General features: G+C 45.7%; 1 protein-coding gene across 1 annotated transcript in view; it reads left to right on the plus strand.

The window, feature by feature from the left end:
- Positions 1-16505, plus strand: part of LOC115094348 — a 188053-nt gene extending 171548 nt beyond the window's left edge. Inside the window, exon 14 of the mRNA XM_029607304.1 lies at positions 15166-16505. Within this exon, the coding sequence (XP_029463164.1) occupies positions 15166-15869 (704 nt within the window). The 3' untranslated portion in view covers positions 15870-16505. The remainder of the gene's footprint in view (positions 1-15165) is intronic.
- Positions 16506-24317: the final 7812 nt, after the last annotated feature.

Below are 24317 nucleotides of genomic sequence, written 5' to 3' on the forward strand. Positions count from 1 at the left end.
ATTTTGTCGTCTTTGCGTAAAGCCTCCTGGGTTTTTTTCCCTGTAATGGAGCCCATTCCAGAATTGATTGATCTTGAGTGGGGCACCCCTGAAGCGAATTTTAAATGGGGACAAGGGGATGTGCTTGTATGTGCTGTCACCAAGCAAATTACTATTCCCGTAGAGGGAAGAGTAGTCTTGAAGGATGCATGATGGAAGAATTGAGGCCATCCTTAGGCAAGCATTTCAAGCAATGGCAATGACTTGCAGATATCTTCTTATTGTTTCCTGGTGGCTCGCTCTTATTTACTTCTCTCTCAGGAGATTGATGAATCTGGTGTAAATTCCAGGGCAGTAATGGAACAAGCAGTAACCTTTATGGCAGATGCGGGCTGCGATTTGGTCCGTCCCTCAGTCAGAGGGGTGGATTCAGTTGTGGCGACCAGGTGCCAGTTATGACTGAGAAATTGGTTGGTCCATACGTCTGTCAAGTGTAATCTTAAGAAGTTGCCCTTAAAGGCTCACCTTTGTTTGGGAGCGAGTTGGACAAAATGTGAATAAATGGGGCAAGTCCCACATTCCTCGATTGCCAGAGGATAAAAAGCAGATGCTGCATCCCTTCAGCATTAGAGGCAGTTCTGGTGGATCCATACATTTTTGGCCTACAGAGGAGTGGCTTTTCAGAGGACTCAGCCTTTGGGTAGGTCCAAGTCCTTTGGCCCAGACGGGGCATAGGCTCGGGTAATGGAACCTCCTGAGCCTCTCAGTGAAGGTGTACTGACCCACCCCCAGGAACAGGAGATAGAGGGTCTCCTCTCTCTCTCTCCTTTATCAGAGGTAGGTCGATATCTCATCAGTCCAGTGTGTCCTGGAGATGATACGAGATGGATATGCGCATAGTGTCTCCCTGCCACTCCCCACAGAAGAGGCAGCAGTGGAGCATATATTGTCAAAGCTCCTTGGTCTGAGGGCTTTGTTTCTAGTGCCTATGTCTCAGGAGGATTCGGGCCGATATTCCATTTCCTTATTTGTGCCCAAGAAGGAGAGGGATCTTTGTTGCCTATCCTGGATCTCTAGGGAGTCAACCATATGCGGGTGGCTCGTTTTCGCATAGACACCTTGCACTAAGTGATAATGGCCATGTAGTCAGGGGAGTTTCTGACATCCTTGGTATTGTTCTAAGTATACCTGCATATCCCCATCTGGCTAGAGCATCAACGATTCTACACTTCATGGCTTTGGGGCATCATTATCATTTTTGAGTGCTACCCTTTGGTTTGTCCTCTGTGCCCAGTACCTTTTTTCTTCAAGATTCTGGAAGAGAGCCTGAGCTTGGTTCAGCATGGTGAATCTGGCCAAGAGCACTCTTCAGCCTTCCCTGTCGCTAGAGTCTCTCGGTATCCGCTTCGACACAAAACAGGGCAGGGTGTTCATGCTGGAGGGTCATATTCAGATGTTAATGACACAGGTGCGTTTATTGATGAACACAATATGCCCGACAGTGTGGTCCTGACTACAGGTGTTTGAATTGTTTGGCAGTGACCTTGGAAATGGTACCATCGGTGAAGGCGCATTTGCTTCCTCTTCAGCACACTCTGCTGTCTTGTTGGAACCTGCAATCTCAGGACTATTTGATTCAGCTTCATCTGCTGATCGAGATCTACATACACCTGCAGCGGTGGTATAAAGTAGATCTGAGGAAAAAGAGGGTTTTCTGTAGCCTTACCAGACTGGCTAGTGCTCACGACAGATGCTAACCTCCAGGATTGGGAAGCTCACTATACGGTGCTGAAAGCACAAGAGCACTGGAGTGCAGAAGAGTCTCTCTGGAGTATCAATCGGCTGGAAGCTCTTGCGGTCTGGTTGGCATGCTTGCAGCTGGACAATTGTTTTCAGGGTAGAGTGGTTCAAATATTATTGGACAATGTAACAACAGTGCCTTGCATCAATTGGCAGTGTGGAACTAAGAGCCAGCAAGTGGCACAGGAAATAGCCCAACTTATGGAATGGGCAGAAGTGTATCTTCAGGAGATCTCAGCCTCACGCATTGCAAGTAAGACAATGTAAGAGCAAACTTTCTCAGCAGACAGAGTGTAGATCCAGTTGAATGGGAATTGTCAAACGAGGCAATTCAGCTAGCAGAGGATCGCAGGGGCCTTGTGTTTCTGGATCTACTAGCGATTTTTCACACTGTAAAAGTTCCTCATTTATTTGGTCGCAGGAGAGATCCTAAGCTCTTAGGCATCGATGCCCTCTTGCAGGAGTAGCCGGAGGTGAGCTACTGTATGACTTCCCCTGTGGCCCATGTTGGGCAGGGTGATTTGGAAGATTGAGAGTCACAGGGGGTTGGTGCTTCTGGTGGCACCAGTTTGGCCCAGGAGATCATGGTATACAGATCTGCAAAGGCTCCTAGCTGTCTCTCCCCTCTGGCTTCGGCGCACAGGGATCTGCTGCACCAGGGGCTTGTTCTTCACGAAGATCTGACTCAATTTTGTCTGACGGTATGCCCCTTGAGAGAGCTTGCTTGTTGGAGTGTGGATATTCTACTGCGGTGATTGTCACCTTGCTACAAACGAGAAAGTTCTCCAATTCCTTAGCCTATGTGTAGGTTTGGCGAGTGTTTGAGGCTTGGTGTGAAGATCGAGGGGTTCTTCCTTGTTTGGTTAAGATCCTGCTCATTTTTAATTTTTTGCAGGATGGATTGAATAAAGGGTTGGCCCTTAATTTCTTAAAAGGTACAGGTAGTGGCTCTTGCCTGTTTCAGGGGTCAGGTGAATGGTGAACCCTTGTCAGCTCATCCTGGAAGAGCAGCAATTCAATAACCCAGGCAAGTTGTGGTCGACATACCCAAAGCATCGACACAAAGCACCCAGTGGGACTGCATCTTGGGGGTCATGTCAAGGCTCTTTCTGTAAGAGCCATGGCAGCGTAGGTGGCCTATTTGCGAGTAGTTCCCCTTGGAGGAGATCTGCAAGGCTGAGGCGTGGAGCTCTCGCCACACATTCACATCACATTACTGTCTGCATAGGGACAGTCGATGCAACATTATGCTCAGTCAGTTTGTCCTCCGGAATCTGTTTGAGGTGTAGAACCCAACTTTCCCAACCTAAGGCCCATTGTTTAGGTTCAGGCTGTCTCCCCCCTTGTTACCAACTGCACTGGTAGTGGTGTGCCTGTGGCACCTGGTTAGGTGTCTGTTGGTTCCCTTTGTGTTGGGAAGCAGCCTGAAGCTAGGGATTCACCCCGTGTGAGGACTACATACTGCTTATCCTCTGAGAAAGCAGAGTTGCTTACCTGTATCAGGTGTTCTCCGAGGACAGCAGGATGTTACTCCTCAGGAAACCCGCCCGCTGCCCCACGGAGTTGGGTTTCTCCGTTTTTTTATTTTATCGTAATTCGATGTTACGAGACTGAAGAGGGAGTCCGCATGGACGCGTGGCATAGGGCATGCTGGGCATGCTCAATGTGCCTAGTCAAAGTTTCTAGTAAATTTGACTTAGGTTTTCTGCATTGGGCTCCATCTTATTGAGATCATCCATGTGTGAGAGATTGGAAGCTGGTGTGTATGCCAAATTCTGCGCAGAAAATGGCAGAGGAGACCCGGCATGCATGAACGGTGTATGCGCCATTCGCGGCAAAGATGAATGCCCTGGTATGCTGTTTGTAGTGAAGATGAAGTCCCCTGCATGCCGCGGGTCGTGCTCTGCTTGCGGCAAAGATGAAAGCCCCGGTGAGAGTGAATGTGTGTAGAGAAGTGTTTGTGGGTGTGACGGGAGGGGAAGGGGGTGTGAGAAAGGAGGGGGATGGAGTGGGGGGGGGGTGTCAGACCGGGGGGGGTGAGAGAGCAGTGGGGAGAGCAGGAGGGTGTGAGAGTGGGGTGGGAGGGTGCTTGAGTGTGGGTTTCAGAGAGAGGGAGTCTATATGAGGGGATTGTGAAGGAGTGTGTATGTGTGTGAGAGATTGGGAGCTGGTGTGTATGAAAAAGTGATCGAGTGTATATGCGGTTGCTAGCCTGAGTGAAGGGATTGTATACGTATATGAGAGAGCCTGTGTGAAGGGGTGAGTGAAAGAGAGACATAAGTAGCCTGTGTGAGGGTGCATGCGTGAGAGAGAAAGGGAGCTTGTGTAAGGGTGTATGCAAGAGAGAGGGAGCCTGTATGAGGGTGTGTGTATGTGCACTAGAGAGAGGGAGCATGTGTGTGAGAGAGGGAGCCTGTGTAAGGGGCAATACTGAGAACGGGGTCAAACTCTGGGAGTGGCGATAGAGTGGAAGGGGTTGAGCCTAGAGGTGGAGGGGAGAGATACTGGCAGGTGGAGAAGTTGGGGCCTGAGGGTAAAGTGACCAGGGGAGTAGGGAGAGTGAGTGGAAGGAACACTCTTACAGTGAATTTCTAGGGAAATTCTGCTCAAAATATTTAAAATGCTGCTTCTTTAAGTAATAACTTTTTTCTGTATTAATTTGAAATGTAATTACTTAAAGACTGTCATGTAAATTGTGTTATTTTGACCAATAAAAAGTTTGCAGAATTTTGCAGAATTTTAAGTTTTTGTGCGCAGAATTTTCCCAGGAGTAGAGTTTGCTCCTTGTCACAAAGAGTACCTGGCCACTGCTGCTATTTTATGCAGTGAGCTAATTTAAAACATTTCTGAGTTGAAATGCTTGCAAGTAAAGGAGTCCACTGGCCGGTAGTCATCAGGCCTGGCCAGTTTTTATCTAGCTCAGTCAGTTGCTGGCACAAGTTCAAATCCAGCAATATAAAAACCAGTTTTGAAGGGCCTCTCTCACTGCTTACCAGGTGTGTTTTTTTAAAAACAACCCACATAGCCAGTAGGCAGCAGGATTGCAGAAGGAGCTGACTATTCTCCATCTCTTTCCCCTCACCTGCAAAACAGAGGGACCGCTATGCTCTTTGCCACCCATGTTCCTACAGGTGCTGCCTGTGGCCATGAGGACATGTAGGGGAGGGATTACAGCAACACAGCAGCTGCTCACTAGCAGGCCGATACAGTAAAGTCCACGGGAGAGCGGGCGAACGCCCGCCCTCCCGGAGCGCGCACAGGCCACTCTCCTGTGTGCGCGATTCAGTATTCAAATTGGGGTTGGCGGTAAAAATAGGTAAAAAGAGGCGCTAGGGACACTAGCTCGTCCCTAGCGCCCCTTTTTGGACAGAAGCGGAGGCTGTCAGCGGGTTTGACAGCCGACGCTCAATTTTGCCGGCGTCTGTTCTCAAACCCGCTGACAGCCATGGGTTCGAAAACCGGACGCCGGCAAAATTGAGCGTCCGCTTTTCAACCCGCGAGCCGACTTCATTTTTTTTTTTTAACTTTTTGTAACTTTCGGGACCTCCGACTTAATATTGCCATGATATTAAGTCGGAGGGTGCACAGAAAAGCAGTTTTTACTGCTTTTCTGTGCACTTTCACGGTGCCCGAAGAAATTAGCGCCTACCTTTGGGTAGGCGCTAATTTATGAAAGTAAAATGTGTGGCTTGGCTGCACATTTTCCTTTCTGAATCGCGCGAGAATACCTAATAGGGCCATCAACATGCATTTGCATGTTGCGGGCACTATTAGGTTCGGGGGGGGGGGGGTTGGACGTGTATTTTCGACCCCTTACTGAATAAGGGGTAACGCTAGCGCGTCGAAAATGCGCGTCCAATCGCGGGTTAACAGTGCGCTCCACCAGAGCGCACTGTACTTTATCGGCCTGAAAGCTAGGAACTCTGAGCTAGCTACTGGCAGACATAGGAGGGAGATAAAAGCATTAGGCAAGCTGAGTGACATGTGAGGAGGAGTAAATACAAAGAGGGAGATGCCGAGAGGAGGAGTAAATGATGGGGGAAGTGTGGTGAATGCTGAGGGAGTAGTTTGACAAGGAGAGGGTGAATGTTTATTTAAAAGCTTATAGCTTGCATTTATCCACGGTTCTAGGCGGGTCACAGGGAGGCAAGGAGCAGGTGAAAGCTAGGGGGAACTAGAAGGGATGAATGCTGGGGGAGGGAGAAACGATGAGAAAAGAGTTGATGCTGGGGGATCATCAGAAGAGGGTGTAGACTAGGAGTGTTTGTCTATTAGTGTTGAAATCAGTAGTAGTAGATGGATGAATGCTGGGCAGTGGAGGAGAAAAGCAATTGCAAGCCGGGTGAGAATGAGGAAGGAAGTATGTACTGGAGGTTGGAGGGTGGGGGTGGTGAGAACGGTAGGGATAGGAGAATGTCTGCATGAGGTAGTTTTATTTTTTTCACCTCTGAGTTGGCACCCTACTTGTTGATTGTACAGTGTCTGTGCTTTAGTTTGGAAGCTGTTAACTATATACCGTATACAGTTGTATGCAAAATGTAGCTACCACTGGTCAAATCGTATGTTTCAATGAAGTGAATAGAAACTGACATGACCTCTACATGGTACGAAGTTAAACATAATGTAACAAACTTCCAAAGGACAAACCTGATAAATCTACTAAATAAGAAAACACTACAACTGCGGAAACAAATCAATATATAAGGTGTATAAAACTGTAGTTGAAGCCACTGTATTGTCATTTATATAATGTTTTTTATAGTTATTCATTTTTTTTTTATTGTGTAGAATCATTTTGGAAGGAAGACCCCCTCTGATATAATACCACTTATTTCATCTAATTGTAGCCCCTGTTTTTGTAAAAAGTGAGAAAACATCTGTGTTCAATCTCTTACATACAGCTTATAGGCAACTTTTTGACAACTTTTGGGAACACCTCTAAAGTAGCACAGCTATGAGTAAAATAAGTGCATATAAATACTTGGGCCAGAGTGCTTTATGTTGATTAAGAAGAATCTTTTTCAAAGAATATTGAAAGTACTCTCATACAGCTAAATTGTGAACCCAAACCAATAGGGAGTAGCAAGTAAAAAGTAACCGTGGCACTTACCTTATGGTTCATCAGGAAAACAGGTGCCTAAACACAACAAAGCTTCTATGAATTATCTCGCAACCCAAACCGCGATGAGTAATAAATGCATAAAACTAGTCCTGGGCGACTTCTGCGCTACTGCGGAGCACATAATTCCCCCCCTTGGCAGAATTGCCATTTTCTGTGCAGAATTGCCAACGTCTGCACAGAAAATGGCAGAGGAGACTCCAGCATGCTGCCAACGGCGCACGCAAAGATGAAGGCCCTGGCGTGCCGCTTGCGGCGAAGATGGAAGGCCCCCGTGTGCCGCAAACGGATTGTGCTCTGCTCGTGACGAAGATGAAGGCCCCGATGAGAGAAAATTTGTGTGTGTGAGAGGAGAGGAAGAGGGGTGTGGGGGAGGGGAGGGTGAAAGAGGGCAGGGGAGGGAGGGAGCAGAAGGGTGTGAGAGCAAGTGGGGGTGGGGGGAATGCTTGAGTGTGGGTGCCAGAGAGAGAGAGAGCCTATATGTGAAGGAGTGAAAGATTGGGAGGCTCGTGTGTATGAAAAAGGGATCGTGTGTATGTGAGAGTGCTAGCCTGTGTGAAGGGATTGTGTATGTGTGAGTCAGAGACATAGGTAGCCTGTGTGAGGATGTATGTGTGAGAGAGAAAGGGAGCTTGTATGGGTGTATATGCAAGAGAGAGGGAGCCTGTATGAGGGTGTGTGTATGTTTACTAGAGAGAGGGAGCATGTGTGTGAGAGGGAGGGACAGAGGGAGCCTGTGTGAGGGGCAGTACTGAGAATGGGGTCAAACTCTGGGAGTGGCAATAGAGTGGAAGGGGTTGAGCCTAGTGGTAGAGGGGAGAGATACTGGCAGGTGGAGAAGTTGGGGCCTGAGAGGGCAAAGTGGCCAGGGGAGTATGGAGAGGGAGTGGAAGGGACACTTACAGTGAATTTCTAGGGAAATTCTGCTCAAAATATTTAAAATTCTGCATCTCTAATAACTTTTTTCTGTAATAATTTAAAATGTAATTACTTGAAGATTGTCATGTAAATTGTGTTATTTTGACAAATACAAAGTTTGCAGAATTTTGCAGAATTTTAAGTTTTTGTATGCAGAATTTAAACTTTTTGGGGGCAGAATTTCCCCAGGAGTTATATAAATACATAGTCCAGAGTGCTTTAGCTTATTAAGAAAAAGTCATTTTGCTTCAGTTGGTTTCTACCCAGTGAAGACTGATGTGGGGTTGAAGCCCATGGGAGACGAATGACTTGTATGGTGTGTGGTGAGTAGAAGCTCCATTGGACGATAGTGGTCTCGTTTATATTATTTACTTGTGTTTCCCGTAGAGAGAAGGCATGTACCGCTCCAGTCCATGATGCCAAAAAGAAGGCGTGGAAGCAGGCATTGCAAGACCCCACAACACAGCTGTGGTGTTTTGGTTTACAAGAGCGCTCACAGAAACTTTTTTGGTGCTTAGGCACCTGCTTTCCTGATGAACCATGGGACAAGTGCCATTGTTACATTTTTCTTGCTACTCCCTATTGGTTTAGCTGCATGAGAGCACTTTCAATATTCTTTGAAAAAGATTCTTCTTAATCTATATAAAGCACTCTGGCCCAAGTATTTATATGCACTTATTTTACTCATAGCTGTGCTACTTTAGAGGTGTTCCCAAAAGATGTCCAAAAAGTTGCCTATAAGTTGTATGTAAGAGATTGAACCAGAAAACAAATCTGAAGCCGATCCAGTTAGCTGTGTAGCAGTAAAGAAAGCGAAGATCGGTGTGTGTAAATGCCCTTTATTGGGCTAATTTCAATAAAGGGCATTTACACACACACTGATCTTCGCTTTCTTTACTGTAAGAGATTGAACACAGATGTTTTCTCACTTTTTAGAAAATAGGGACTATGATTAGATGAAATTAACAGACTCAGAATAAGCAAACTGTGAATATGGCACATGCAAAAATATGTGCACCCTTTCAGTAGGTACTTTGTAATGCCTCCTTTCTAAATGTTTCTTGCAGCCAGCCAAGAGCCTTTCTATTCTTGCTTTTGGAATTTTTTTCCCACTCTTTCTTGCCGAAATATACTTAGGTCTCCTTGTGTGCACTACATGTTTGAGATCTTCCCAAAGATTTTCAATAATATTCAAGTCTGGGGACTGTGAAGACCATTCCTAATTGTTGTTCGGTCTGGGCCGAATTTTCAAAAGCTTGACATGCAGATAAGTTGGGTTTGTGCACAATGGGCCAGATTTTCGTATCTACGCCCGATTTTATAACATGCGTGCGCAGCCGCGCACATGTTATAATATCCGGGTCGGCGCGCGCAACAGGGTGCACACTTGTGCAACTTGCGCGCGCCGAGCCCTAGGGGAGCCCCGATGGCTTTCCCCGTTCTCTCCGGGGCCGCTCCGAAATCGGAGCGGTCTCGGAGGGAACTTTCCTTCCACCCGCCCCACCTTCCCCTCCCTTGCCCTACCTAAATCCGCCCCAACCTTTATTTTTGTATTTACACCTGCCTCCAGGCAGGTGTAGGTTGCGCGCGCCAGCCGAGTGCCGGTGCACAATCCCCCGGCACAGCCGCTATGCCGGAGGCCTCAGTCCCACCCTCAGACTGCCCCGCCCCTTTTTTCAAGCCCCGGGACATATGTGCGTCCTGGGGCTTGCACGTGGCGCTGGGCCTATGCAAAATAGGCTCGGCGCACGCAGAAGGGGTCTAAAAGGGTTACGCGTGTATCCCTTTTAAAATCCGCCCCAATGTATTTTAAAAAGTGCCCAGATATGCGCATAAATGCCATGCACATCTCAAAAATTTCCAAAAAGGGGTGTGGACGCCCTGGCACATGCCAAGGTGCTCTGCCACATAACTTTACTTCTGCTATGGATGATGTGCAAGTCATAAAATAAAAGGATTGAGATGTTTCTGAGGGGTTTAAAGGTCTGAGGTAACTGGGGGGGAGTGTAGGCTATATTAACAGGGCAAACTGATGGACGAACTGGTGAAAGTGACAATGGCGTGGACACAGGCCCCTTTTAAAATCCCCACTGGCGCGACAGAAGCAGGATTTGCACGTGCCCACTTAAAATTTGGCACACGTGTGCGGCCAGGCTATTTTATCACTCGCACAGATATGTGCCTGCGCACCAGTTTGAAAGTCACAGTGTGAGAATCAGAAGGCAGATTCTAGCAAGGCTTCTTTGGAGATTGCTTTGGATTTTTCTTCAAGAGTCTACTTTTAGGTCTTAAGTTATCCAGTCTAAAAGTGCATATTGTGGCTGTTACAGCCATTTATAATATAGAGAATATTTGCTTTTTGTTAGATTTCTATAAGTGGTAATATTGTCAGTTCCTAAATTTTAAAAGCCAAGTATTGTAGCTGCCATGCTAGTCCACTGAAATATGTAGAAATCAGGGTCAACAAACAAGTTGTTGGTGATAGCTTTTATAAATTCGAATTTATATACATAATTGAGGAAACTTCTTGTTTAGAAAATGTGTAAGTGAAGAGATATACAAAAACAAAAGTCTTTAGAAGAAGAAAAAAAATAGAATTCACTTTCATAAACCAGTCTATAATATGTGAGACAAAAAGTCACAATTCAAAATAAACATCTCTTATTACATCACAAATATCTGTTGAGCTTACTTTTTGTTTTTGGTTCTTCTCCTCACTTGCTCACTTGTGTTGACTATAGCTTATTTCAGCTTGTGCATGCCCATTTTCTCTCTATTGCTCTCTTTCTGTCTCACTTGGTCTCACACATATACTGTATCTTTGGCTTGCTCCAGGTCCCTCACTCGTTCTTGCATTTTTGTTGTTTGCTGTATGGTAATGGTAATTTATTTTTGATAAATTTATTTTTGAAATTACATCAAAACGGTGCACAATAAAAATTGAGATATTACAATATATAAACCGTTATACCAAAAAATTAAATAACAGTAAAACAAGAATAAAAAAATGTAAAACATCCAAAATAAAGTCAATAAAACAATAATAACAAATGCACAGGTCGCAGATATATTTTATCTCATATGAGTGCATTCTGGAACATGGTGTCTGACTTGTTCCATTTCTTGCATATTCTCTGTTTCTGTTTCACGCCATTTCTCAGATTCGTATTCAGAAAAATTTATTGGCATAGCTATTTGTATATAGGTTGTCAGTGTAATATGTGAAGAGGCTGAATTTTCAAGTGAGTAAAAAGCATTCTACCTGCATAAATTGGCTTTCTGAAAATTTCCCATCCTCGATGCAGCTAAAAGTGGATCAGTGTGCAAACTTGTAGCTGCATTGAGAGAAGGCATACCCAAAAGTGTGTTTAGGTCAGGGGACAAAACATATATGTGTAGATGGTATTTTCAACTTTGTGTGTGTTTTTCAAAATTCTACTTGCACACAAAGCAGGAACAAGTGATCACATATAAGAACATGCCATACTGAATCAGACCCAAGGGTCCATCAAGCCCAGCATCCTGATTCCAACAGTGACCAATCCAGGCTACAAGTACCTGGCAAGTACTCAAAAACTACTGATGCTATTAATAGCAGTGGCTATTTTCTAAGACAACTTAATTAATAGCAGGTAATTGACTTCTCCTCCAAGAACTTATCCAAACCTTTTTTTATAACCAGCTACACTAACTGCACTAACCACATCCTCTGGCAACAAATTCCAGAGTTTAATTGTGCGTTGAGTGAAAAAGAACTTTCTCCAATTAGTTTTAAATGTGCTACATGCTAATTTCATGGAGTGCCCCCTAGTTCTTCTGTTATCCAAAAGAGTAAATAACTGATTCACATTTACCTGTTCTAGAACTCTCATGATTTTAAAAACCTCTATTATATCCCCCCTCAGACTTCTCTTCTAACCTCTTTAGTCTTTCCTCATAGGGGAGCTGTTTTATCCCCTTTATCATTTTGGCCGCCCTTCTCTGTACCTCTCCATCGCAACTATATCTTTTTTGAGATGTTGCAACCAGAACTGTACACAGTATTCAAGGTGCGGTCTCACCAGAGGCATTATGACATTTTCCGTTTTATTCACCATTCCCTTCCTATGACGCCTAGATTTCTTTCCTGGGTGGTAGCTCCTAATATGGAACCTGACATTGTGTAACTATAGCATGGGTTATTTTTCCCTATATGCATCACCTTGAACTGTTCATATATTAAATTTCATCTGTTATTCGGATGTCGAATTTTCCAGTCGCACAACGTCCTCCTGCAATTTATCACAATCTGCTTGTGATTTAACTACTCTGAATAATTTTGTATCATCTGCAAATTTGATTACCTCACTCGTCGTATTTCTTTCCAGATCATTTATAAATATATTGAAAAGTAAGGGTCCCAGTACAGATCCCTGAGGCACTCCTCTGCCCACCCCCCTCCACTGAGAAAATTGTCCATTTAATCCTATTCTCTGTTTCCTGTCTTTTTTAACCAGTTTGAAATCCACGAAAGGACATCGCCATCTATCCCATGTCTTTTTACTTTTCCTAGAAGCCTCTATTGAGGAACTTTGTCAAATGCCTTCTGAAAATCCAAATACACTACATCTACCAGTTATTCTTTTTCTACATGTTTATTAACCCCTTCAAAAAAGTGAAGCAGATTTGTGAGGCAAGACTTGCCTTGGGTAAAGCCATGCTGACTTTGTTCCATTAAATCATGCCTTTCTTATATGTTCTGTGATTTTGATTTTAAAATACTTCCCACTATTTTTCCTGGCACTGAAGTCAGGCTAAATGGTCTATAGTTTCCCGGATCATCCCTGTAGCCTTTTTTAAATAATGGGGTTACTTTAGCCACCCTCCAGTCTTCAGGTACAGTGAATGATTTTAATGAAAGTTTAGAAATTTTTACTAATAGATCTGAAATTTCATTTTTGAGTTCCTTCAGAACCCTGGGGTGTATACCATCCGGTCCAGGTGATTTACTACTCTTCAGTTTGTCAATCAGGCCTACCACATCTTCTAGGTTTACCATGATTTGGTTCAGTCCATCTGAATCATTACCCATGAAAACATTCTCCGGAATGGGTATCTCCCCAACATCCTCTTCAGTAAACACCGAAGCAAAGAAATCATTTAATCTTTCTATGATGGCCTTATCTTCTCCAAGTGCCCCTTTAACCCCTCGATCTTCTAACAGTCCAACTGACTCCCGCAGGCTTTCTGCTTCGGATATATATTTTTAAAGTTTTTACTGTGAGTTTTTGCCTCTACGGCCAACTCTTTTTCAAATTCTCTCTTAGCCTGTCTTATCAATGTCTTATATTTAACTTGCCAACACTTATGCTTTATCCTATTTTCTTCTGTTGGATCCTTCTTCCAATTTTTGAATGAATATCTTTTGGATAAAATAGCCTCTTTCACCTCACCTTTTAACTATGCCGGTAATCGTCTTCCTTCCACCTTTCTTAATGTGTGGAATACATCTGGACTGTGCTTCTAGGATGGTATTTTTTAACAATGACTATGCCTCTTGCACACTTTTCACCTTTGTAGCTGCTCCTTTCAGTTATTTTCTATTTTTCACATTTTATCAAAGTTTCTCTTTTGAAAGTTTAGTACTAGAGCCGTGGATTTACTTACTGTACCCTTTCCAGTTATTAAGTGAAATTTGATCATATTATGATCACTATTGCAAGTGGCCTCATCACTGTTACCTCTCTCATCAAATCCTGTGCTCCACTGAGAATTAGATCTAAAATTGCTCCCTTTCTCGAACTTTGCACATGTACCAGCTTTCAAAGGGAAAGTACATAAATACTTTTTATTTGAGAATTGGTATGAAGCCTGCGGGTAAAAGTGAATACAATCTTTGTTCAAGTGCAGACATTTTGAATGTTGCCTGCACAGTGGTTAAGAAAAGAGAAAAAATATATAATAGTAACAGTAAAATGAAATTATAAAATAAACAAAAGGACAATAAGGACAACTCCAGCATTCTAGTGATGCTCAGTGTTGTTTTGAGTTTTTGGGAGCAATTTTCAAACCCTGCGGGCAGCCTACAAGGTAATTTTCCAAGGGAAATGCCCATTGCATTTCTCTTTGAAAATTCAAGGATGGTAAATATTTTTTGTGAATATGTGGTAAAGTACCGTAAAGGTAGGAAACAAATGAAATCTCTCGGCATACTTTTTGGTTCCTGTCCTTGGACTGCCCGTTCTAGCATGGGAACCTTTTACTGCATTGAGGGGGTAGTTTTCAGCAGGCCCTTGTAACCGTGTTAATCCATTTTAATGTGGCTAGATTTGTTTGAAAATTGTCCTCATAATGTTTCTGGCCTAGTGGCCAGTTACCACATATTTTACTGCTATATAACTCCATTTCCCCCATGATTATACAGAGCTTTTCCTGCTCATTGTTATAGAAAGTATTGTCTTTTCTCTCCATTGAATGAATGTGCATCTCTTATATAGCTAAATTTTCTACAATACTAAAGGAAATGCATTTCTGATTCTCCAGTGTTTCATTGCATGCAAAGTCTGGTTTTGTAGAATTTCCAAATCCAGCCTTTGACTGCCCATTTCTCTTTTTAATTTGTGGTCACTTATTCTCTATTTGATAAGGGTATGCATGTGTGACCGAGGTGAGGGATTGCTAGTATGTAGTTTTTGTATGAATCTTTAGTAGTCCAACTTGTTTTGTTTTAGTCTGCACTTACCTATAGGAGGTGTATTGATGTTCTGAGGCATGATGCAATATTAGTGCTGTCTTTTCATAAAGTAGGGGTATTGCTGTTTGAATAGTAAGTACATAAGATTTACTGTACTGGGTCAGACCAAAGATCCATCCAGCCCAGCATCCTGTTTCCAGTCCAGGTCACAAGTACCTGGCAGGATCCCAAAAGGTAGATAGATTCCATGACTTATCCCAAATTCATGCATATACTCTGTCTGACTCACGTCCATCTCTGCTTCTCTCTGTCTTTGGCATGTGTACTCTTTCTGGCTCAAGTCGAATGTTCTCTTTGGCTTGTACCATCTTGGGCCAGGTATGTTCTCTTTTATTGTCATTCCGTCTCTCTCTGATTCTGAATCATGTGTGGCGTGCATTCATGCTTTCACTCTTGCCTACTCCATGTTATGTGTACACTGATGAAACCAGCTCATCCGTTTCATTTGTAATACAGCAGCTGACTTTAATTAGCAAAGGAACTGCACAATTAATTTCTCACAGTACAGATAGTTATCTCGTACCCACAAATACCCATCTTAACCTGTTAAACTGTACATGCTTCTCTTATTTAGATCATGCGCTGATTTCTTTTTATGATGTGTCCTTGGTCTTAGGCTCAGAACACTCTGAAGAAGATGTGAGGCCCCAGTCACCCACCATGGCATCTCCTGCTGCCACCAATGACCTCAGTGAACCAGAGATGGACATTGATATCATCACCCCACCACAGGAAGCGTCCCATCCACCATCACCCTTGTCCTCTACCATCTTTGCTTCTGGTCACCGACGCAAGCATCCTGATACAGAGGACGACGAGCATGAGGAGGCTGAGCCTTCCCCAAGCTGGTCTGGCGAGTCACAGAATGGCCAACCTGAACCTTGCCAAAGGACGCAAGCCAAATCGCGCCTTAAGCGGCCACGCACCTCTTCCTGGCGGTTAAATATTAGGGACATGTGCGCTCTGGAACACCACAGGGAGGCAAGGTACACGGCGCAGCTGCGCCAGCAGAGAGAGTCGCAGGCGAGGACAGAAAGACTGCTGCAGTGCATGAGCACAGCGCAGGATCGGCAGCGCAGGGAGAACCAGGCTCTGATTCAACAGCAGCACACACTTCTGCAACAGCAGCAGGCACTCCTGCAGCAGCAGCAGGCACTCCTGCAGCAGCAGCAGCAGGATCATATTACTCTGATGCAGCTTTTGACTGGGCAACACATCTCTCACATGCGCCACCAAAATCGCCTCTACAGACAGATGGTTCTTGCAGTCAGAGCTATCTCCCAAGACAGAGCTACAGATGGCAAAGTCAGCAAGAGCTGAGACCTTTAGGAGGGCACCCTTAACCAGGGCCCAGAAACCAGCGTATAAATGGCAAAGGATGTGGACTGAGAAGGCGGGTTGTCTGATCTAGAAGGGAAATCAGTGTCCTCGTTCCCGTATTTCCCTTAAAACTGCTCTGCCTTCAGAAAGAATACTCAGTGGATTCATCATGAGACAACTAGCTCCAGGGCTGTGTACTCCCCTGCAGCCATGTACATCTGCCACAAAGCTGTAGCTGTAAAGGCATGCAGTGTGAGCACTGCATGAATGCTGACATTTCTGCATATGAGCTGCTTAAATTTTTTTCCTTTCACTTTTTCTGGTCGTCTGTTGCCATTAGCAAATGCAGATAACTTGTTAATCTTAATTTGGTGGCATACACAACAATTTTACTGTTATCTATCCTTTTTTAATACGTTTTTATCCCTTTACTGATACAATGTATTGAAAGTGTAGAGTTGTTTAAAACATACCTAAGTAAAAACCGTGTGAACTGGATACTGTTATCTCATTCCTATTGCTTCTGCTTCCTGGGGATGCACATATTGTTCTGCCCATGGTAGCTTTCCCAGGCCCTGGCAGCCACAGTGTGCAAAAGGCAGAAGGGATGTGGCCCACCCTCTCTAAAGTTAAGAGCAGAGACCTTGAGGGCGATTCATGTTTCTGAACGTGGAAATTAACAGAGCAAAGTTTCTCTGCACATTGAATCTTATTTCTCTTCAAGATCTCTTCTAGGCCTCCTGCTTATTCTCCATGAGGGTTCTATCCGAGGTGAGCAGATCAGCTCGGAAGTTACTCCAGACTTTTGTAAGAACTGCAGGGAAATTGTTGGGGTTTGTTTAAGCCCATTTTTTTTCAGGGCTTCTATGGAATTGTTTTTCTTTTTTTCACGATTGGAATTACTTTTCCCTCTCTCCTCACAGCTGGGGGAGGGGCTTTTAATTCTCCTATCACATAACAAAGTGGGAAGATGCTAAAGAAAGAGAAGTACTCTTAAAAAAAAAAAAAAAAAAAAGGAATTAAAAGGAAACACAGATGAGAAACTAGAAAACTGCAGACAGTGCATGTTTATTGTACCTGCAGTTTTTGCTATCCTTGGTCCTGAGAGGCACAAAGATGGTGAACTGAAGGGACACAAATAAGACGCACAATGCTGAAATTAATTTTGCTTCCATCCTAATATTGTGGCCACATGCAGTTTGCATGTTTGTGCTGGTAAAATACTTTTGGTGTTTGAAGATTTCCTGCTTTTGTACTTGCTGGGATTCAAGTGCATTTGTGTGCTGTTCACAGCTAAGAAAAGCCCCTTGTGGCACAGAAACCAGATTTTGACTGCTTTCAACTGCAATAGATAATGTGAGCAGTATGTACAAGTTGGCAGAAATCCCAGGGGCCAATAATGACCATAAAAATGATTTGTTGACCAATTTTTTATCAGTAGGTGGTCAAATGTCTGTGTGGCTTTGAGGCTTTTCTGTTGTACAACATGTGAGCCATCTTAACATTAAGAAATGTAATCAAACTGCATATCCCGTGCAGCAGAATATATTACACCTGTAGCATGTCACAGTAAATTGGTAATATCTAGCTGAGTGATACTACAGGAATTCCCTGTACATACCCGGCTCAGTCCAGACAGTGGGATGAGCCTCCTTTCCAGCAGATGGAGACAGAGAAAAACTCGAAGGGTATCCTGTATCAGGACAGTGCTCCCCCTGCCTCCCTTCAGTATTTCTCTGCCTCCAGCAGATGAAGGTGGCAAACCCTGCGGTACCCACTTTTCATAGCTAATTGCATTCTTTGAGGAAGATTTTTCCTTTTCCTATATTTCTCAGGATCAAGCAAGTATTGCCCTAAAAGTTGTTAAACTTTGTAAAAAAAAAAAGTTGGTTTTGTCAGGAGATAGTTTTTCTTTCTCCTTGCTCTTATATAGATCCTAGGGGTTGGGTTTCCCCTTGATCCTTCAGCCTAGGACCCTTCCCAGTGACCTACTGCCTGGCCTGGGGTGATACTGGTGTCTAGTCCCTCCCTCATTGGGACCCCTGAGATGTTTAATGCCTCGGGTCCTCTGTTAACAGAGAAGACAGCATTCCTCTGTTCCCTTTAAAAAAAGAAAAAAGACTACAGGGTAAACCTACCTAAACGTCTCTTTATTGCTTTAACGATAGTAGCCTTGGGGGAAGGAGAGGAGCGCAGGGCAGATTTCTTCTGCTCCTGCTCAAAGCCGGGCACAGCTGAATCTTGCCGTTTTCAGCGGCAGTTTTCTTTTTTTCTCCCCACCTACTGGTATGCCTCAATCTCAGTTCTGTATCGCATGGGGAGCCTGCCTCGCAGCTCTCCCGCAACGGGGTTTGTTCGATCTGTTTACCTTGCGAGGAGGGCCCTTCCTCTGTAGCAGCAAAATCAGCGACCCATGGTCGGGCCGTCAAATGCGCACTCAGACCTGCCCCGTCCCTGCAAACTGCGGGAACAGCGGCCATTTTTCCTGCAGATCTTGCTGCTGATTCGGGGCCTGAGGGAGGAAGGGACTCTCATTTTCATATGTCTCCTCCGGATTTAAGCCCCATTGACTCTCCAGATGTGGTGCCTGCCCCTCCCCATGATGTTCTCCCTCCCCCAATACCCAGGAAATCCCCTCACCATTTTTCTACAGATTTTGTTCTGTTATTACATAAGGCCTATATTGCGAGTTTGCAGCAACCGGATGACCCTTCTCCGGACCCCCCACCCGCGAAGATTCCTCGGGTGTCTACAGAACAGGGACCCAAACTCCCTGATTTTCAGGGGACTGTCCGAGTCAGGATAGTACCGGGGGTCCCTGATCCTCCAGATCCTGCCAACACCCCTCCTCAACTCCCAGACCCCGACCCAGATGTGGATATTTTAGGTCAAAATCCTCCAGTCGAGGGAGACGACCCGTGGGTGTTGCGTCTGTTCCAACGGGAGGAGCTGGAGCTGCTCATTCCTTTTGTCCTATCTGAACTGGGTATAGATGTTCCTCCAGACGAATCCGCGAGTATCCCGACTTCCAGTAATGTGGATCTGGTCCTGGCTGGGCTGAGAACTCCCCCACGTACATTTCCCTTCCACCCTATGCTAATGCAGCTACTTCTCCGGGAATGGAATCTCCAGAATCTGGACTTCGGGTAGGCAGAGCAATAGACAAACTCTACCCCCTCCCAGATCAGTGCCTAGAGATGCTAAAGGTCCCTAAAGTGGACGCTTCAGTTTCCGTGATCACCAAATGAACTACCATTCCAGTGGTGGGAGCATAGGCTTTAAAGGATCTTCAAGATCGCAAGTTGGAAATGCATCTCAAACGTATTTTTGAAGTTCTGGTGTTAGGAGTTCGGATGACAGTCTGTAGCAGTCTCATGCAGCGGGTAAGCCTTAGGTGGGTTCAACAACTACTCGGTACCCAGGACCTCCCGTCTGCAGAGGCGGAACATTTGGAGGCCGCGGTGGCATATGGTGCTGACGCCCTCTACGATCTCAGAGTCCTGGCCAGATCCATGGTTTCAGCGGTTTTGGCCAGGCACTTCCTCTGGATGCGAAATTGGGCGGCGGACTCCTCTTCTAAAGCACAGTTGAGCACTCTCCCTTTCAAGGGTAAGTTGCTATTCGGGGACGACCTTGAACAGCTTATCAAATCCTTAGGCGACAATAAGATTCATAAGCTGCCTGAGGATCGCCCTAAAAAGTCCAAGTCCTTTTTTCCTTCGCGCTCTTGCTTCAGGGAGTAGCGCAGGTATAACAGACCGAGGGGGGGAGTGTCTGCAGCGAAACTGCTCCACAAGGTCTCAGTCATGGTCTCATTCCTTTCGTGGACGACGGCCATTCCGGGATGGTAACTCCCAAGGTCCTGCCCCAAAGCCCTCACAATGAGATACGGCCGGCCCATTCCTCAGTTCCCAACTTAGGAGGTCGTCTCTCTCTTTTTTTACGAGGAATGGGTCAAAATTACTTCAGATCGGTGGGTCCTCGATGTAATTGAACGAGGCTACTCTTTAGAATTTGATCGATCTCTCCCAGACCGCTACCTGGAATTGCCTTGCAGACCCTCTCGGAAACAGCTGATGGTACACCAAACTCTCGACAGACTCCAACAGCTCGGAGTCATAGTCCCTATACCCCCCAGGAGCAGCGGTTAGGCCAGTATTCCATCTACTTCATGGTTCCAAAAAAGGATGGTTCCTTCCAACCAATCTTGGATCTCAAGAGAATCAACAAGGCGCTCAGGGTCCCTCATTTTCAGATGGAAACCCTGAGGGTGGTCATAGCTGCGGTTTGCACCAGTGAATTTCTAGCTTCTCTGGATTTGATGGAGGCGTATCTTCATATCCCGATCTGCTTGGAACATCAGAAGTATCTACGCTTCAACATCCTAGGGCATCATTAGCAGTTTTGAGCGCTCCCGTTTGGTCTTGCCACTGCCCCCCATACATTTACCAAAGTAATAGTGGTAGTGGCGGCCTTCCTCCGTCGGGAGGGAGTACTGGTTCATCCTTACCTGGATGACTAGCTCATTCGGTTGAAATCAGACAGTCTCTGCTTTCTGGCAGTCAACAAAGTCTTGTCACTTCTCCACTCCCTCAGGTGGATAGTCAATTTCCCCAAGAGCAGCCTCAAGCCTTCTCAGGTACTGGAGTTCTTAGGAGCCCGCTTCGACACGCATGTGGGCAAAGTTTTCTGCCAGAGGGTCGGGCAATCAAGTTCATGGATCAAGTTCGACATCTATTATCTCTCCCCGTACCTACAGTTTGGGAATGTCTCCAGGTCCTGGGCTCCATGGCTTCAACTATAGATTTGGTTCCCTGGGCCTTTGCGCATATGCATCCGTTACAGAAAGCATTGCTGTCCTGCTGGAAGCCGGTTTTGGAGGAGTTTGACACCTTTACCACTCTTGGACTTTATCGTCTCTAGCATACAGTGGTGGCTGTCGCTCAACCACTTGCTGAAGGGGATGCATCTGGAAACCCCCCAATGGATCATTCTTTCAACGGATGCCAGTCTCTACGGCTGGGGAACGGTTTCTCAGACTCAGTCTACACAAGGACAATGGTCTCCAGCTCAATCTCAATGGCACATCAATCGTTTGGAAGCTCGAGCGGTCCACCTGGCGCTGAAGACGTTCCTGCCCTTAATCCGCCACAAAGCGGTTCGGGTTCTCTCAGACAATGCCACCACAGTAGCTTACATCAATCGCCATGAAGGGACCAGGAGTCGTCTGGTAGCCCTGGAATCCAGCAGGTTGTTCTCCTGGGCGGAACGGCATCTGGCTCGACTGGCAGCCTCTCACATTGCGGGGAAGGACAATGTTCAAGCCGACTTTCTCAGTTGTCAACCTCTAGACCCTGGAGAGTGTGAGTTGTCCGAATAGGCAATGGATCTTCTCGTCGCGAGTGGGGCATTCCCCACTTAGAGCTAATGGCCACTCTGAGAAATGCGAAGGCTCCCAGATTCTTCAGTCGCAGAAGAGAGCACGGTTCGGAAGGGGTGGACACCCTGGTGCTACCCTGGCCTCGGGACATACTCCTCTATGTGCTCCCCCCCCCCCCCCGGCCCCTGGTGGGGAAAGTGCTCAGACGAATAGAACTCCACAAGGGGACAGTCATTCTCGTGGCGCCAGAATGGCCCCGAAGACCTTGGTTCGCAGATCTAGTAAACCTCGCAACGGAGGGTCTTTTCCATCTCTGTCATCTCCCGAATCGTCTTCGGCAAGGTCCAGTATTTTTCGATCAGGCGGATCGCTTTTGTCTAGCAGCCTGGCTTTTGAGCAGCATAGGCTGAGGAAGAAGGGTTATCGGGAGGAAGTTATCTCCACTCTGTTGCGCGCGCGTAAGACTTCTACCTCTCTCACATACGTACGGGTTTGGAGAGTATTTGAGACTATGTGTGCGGACTCAGGAATCCCGGCGTGCTGGTCCCCAGTTTCCCAGGTTCTCTCTTTTCTACAGAATGGTCTCTCCAAAAGTTTGTCTTTCAATTCTCTTCGGGTACAAGTCTCGGCTCTTGGTTCCCTTTTAGGTTGAGTTGATGGTTAGCTCTGGCGGCCCATCCTGATGTCATTCGCTTCCTTAAGGGGGCGAAGCATTTGAACCCACCTGTCCGGGCTACATGTCTGCCTTTGGAGTCTGAATCTGGTGCTTCAGGTCCTCTGCGAGTTGCCTTTCAAACCCCTCAGACTGGCCACGCTCAAGGACTTGACTCTTAAGACAGTTTTCTTAGTATCTATTTGTTCAGCTAGGAGAGTGTCCGAGCTCCAAGCCTTGTCTTGCAGGGAACCCTTTCTTCGTTTTTCTGATTCAGGTGTCTCTCTCAAGACGGTGCCATCTTTTTTTTTTTTTACCAAAGGTCGTGTCCTCTTTTCATTTAAACCAGTCAGTTGAACTACCTGCCTTTTCTTCAGAAGACACTGAGACCAGGCATGGCAGTGACCTGTGGCGCCTTGATGTGAAACGAGCGCTGCTGCGATATTTGGAAGTCACAAACGAGTTCTGAGTCTCGGATCATCTGTTTGTTTTATGGAGTGGACCCAACAAGGGGAATAAGGCCTCTAAGACTACAATCGCTCACTGGCTAAAGGAGGCGATTGCTTCAGCCTATATTTGTCGGGGTCGGCCGGTCCCGGAAGGTTTAAAGGCCCATTTGCTCCGATCGCAAGCTGCCTCTTGGGTGGAAAGCCAGCTGGTCTCTCCACAAGAAATATGTAGAGCAGCTCCTTGGAAATCTCTTCATACTTTTACTCGTCATTATTGGCTCGATGTTCAGGCGCAAGTTTTTCGTTCCTTTGGCAAACAGGTACTTCGAGCAGGACTGTCTGGGTCCCACCCTACTTAGGGAAGCTTTGGTACATCCCACTGTCTGGACTGATCCGGGTACGTACAGGGAAAGAAAAATTGGTTCTTACCTGCTAATTTTCATTCCTGTAGTACCACAGATCAGTCCAGATGCCCACCCTTAGTGGAGGGAATCTGTTTGTCAACCGCTTGAAGTCCTATCATTCACGATTATGCTGATGTGCAAGGCACTGGAAGTATCTATTGCATATATAAGATTACTCAAATTTGTTTCTCAAGTTCCATTTTGAATATTATACATTGTTACTTGCTTGATCCTTTTGCTAGTTGAGGTTACATGTTTCTGCTTTGAGAACGTTTATACTGAAGGGACGCAGGGGGAGCACAGTTCTGATACAGGATACCCTTCGAGTTTTTCTCTGTCTCTATTTGCTGGAAAGGAGGCTCAACCCACTGTCTGGAGTGATCTGTGGTACTACAGGAACGAAAATTAGCAGGTAAGAACCAAGTTTCCTTTGTGTCACAGATAATTCATGTTGCGATGGTAGCATACTAGGCTTTCTACTAGGTACAAAAAAAGGAAAAAAAAAAAACCTTCTTTCATGAATAAATACAAAAACTATAGAGAGAGAACAAATAAGTATTCATACAAATGCTTTCCTACAAAATGTAATCAATGTATGAATTTGCTATTTATTAAAGCTGTAAAACGCTTCACAAATTTATACAGAAAGAAAAACTATAATGTACATATGTGAAAATCTTTGTACATATAAGAACTTACATTGGACAGTATCACTGAAAGTTCAAAAAGTTAAAACCCCAGTACTCACTCACTCTCATTCACTCTATACCACCCACACACGTTAAAAAATCAATAAACACCGGTCAGGCACATAAATCTGTGTAACAATAAAGAAGATGCTTCTTGTTAATGTAGTACATATAGGGGCGGATTTTAAAACCCCTGCACGCCGGCGCGCGTAAAGCCCCGGGACGCGCAAAAGTCCCGGGGCTTTCAAAACAGGGAGGGAGGGGGCGTGTCTGGGGGCGTTCCCAAAACGACGTGGTGTTTCGGGGGCGGGCCCGGGGGCGTGGCACCAGCACGGGGCGTGGTCAAGGCCTCCGGACCACGCCCCCGGGACCGGAGGACGGAGCGGAGCTGCCGGCGATGTGCGCAAAGTTACTCCTGCTTTCAGCAGGAGTAACTTTGCCGACAAAGGTAAGGGGGGGGTTTAGATAGGGCCGGGGGGGTGGGTTAGGTAGGGGAAGGTGGGGGGAGGGCGAAGAAAAGTTCCCTCCGAGGCCGCTCCGAAATCGGAGCGGCCTCGGAGGGAACAGGCAGGCCGTGCTGGGCTCGGCGCGCGCAGGTTGCACAAATGTGCACCCCCTTGCGCACGCCGACCCCGGATTTTATAAGATACGCGCGGCTACGCGCGTATCTTATAAAATCTGGTGTACTTTTGTTCGCGCCAGTGGCGCGAACAAAAGTACCGGCGCGCGTATTGTTTGAAAATCCGCCCCATAGTGTCCATCCAGAAATCAGTACAAATTACATCCCTCATAACATTCCCATATCCGGGCAAATCTTCATTATGCCCAACCGGTGTTTATTGATTTTTTTAAGGTGTGTGGGTGGTATAGCGTG

Source organism: Rhinatrema bivittatum, chromosome 6 (genome assembly GCF_901001135.1).
Source record: "Rhinatrema bivittatum chromosome 6, aRhiBiv1.1, whole genome shotgun sequence".
Classification (NCBI taxonomy): Eukaryota; Metazoa; Chordata; class Amphibia; order Gymnophiona; family Rhinatrematidae; genus Rhinatrema; species Rhinatrema bivittatum.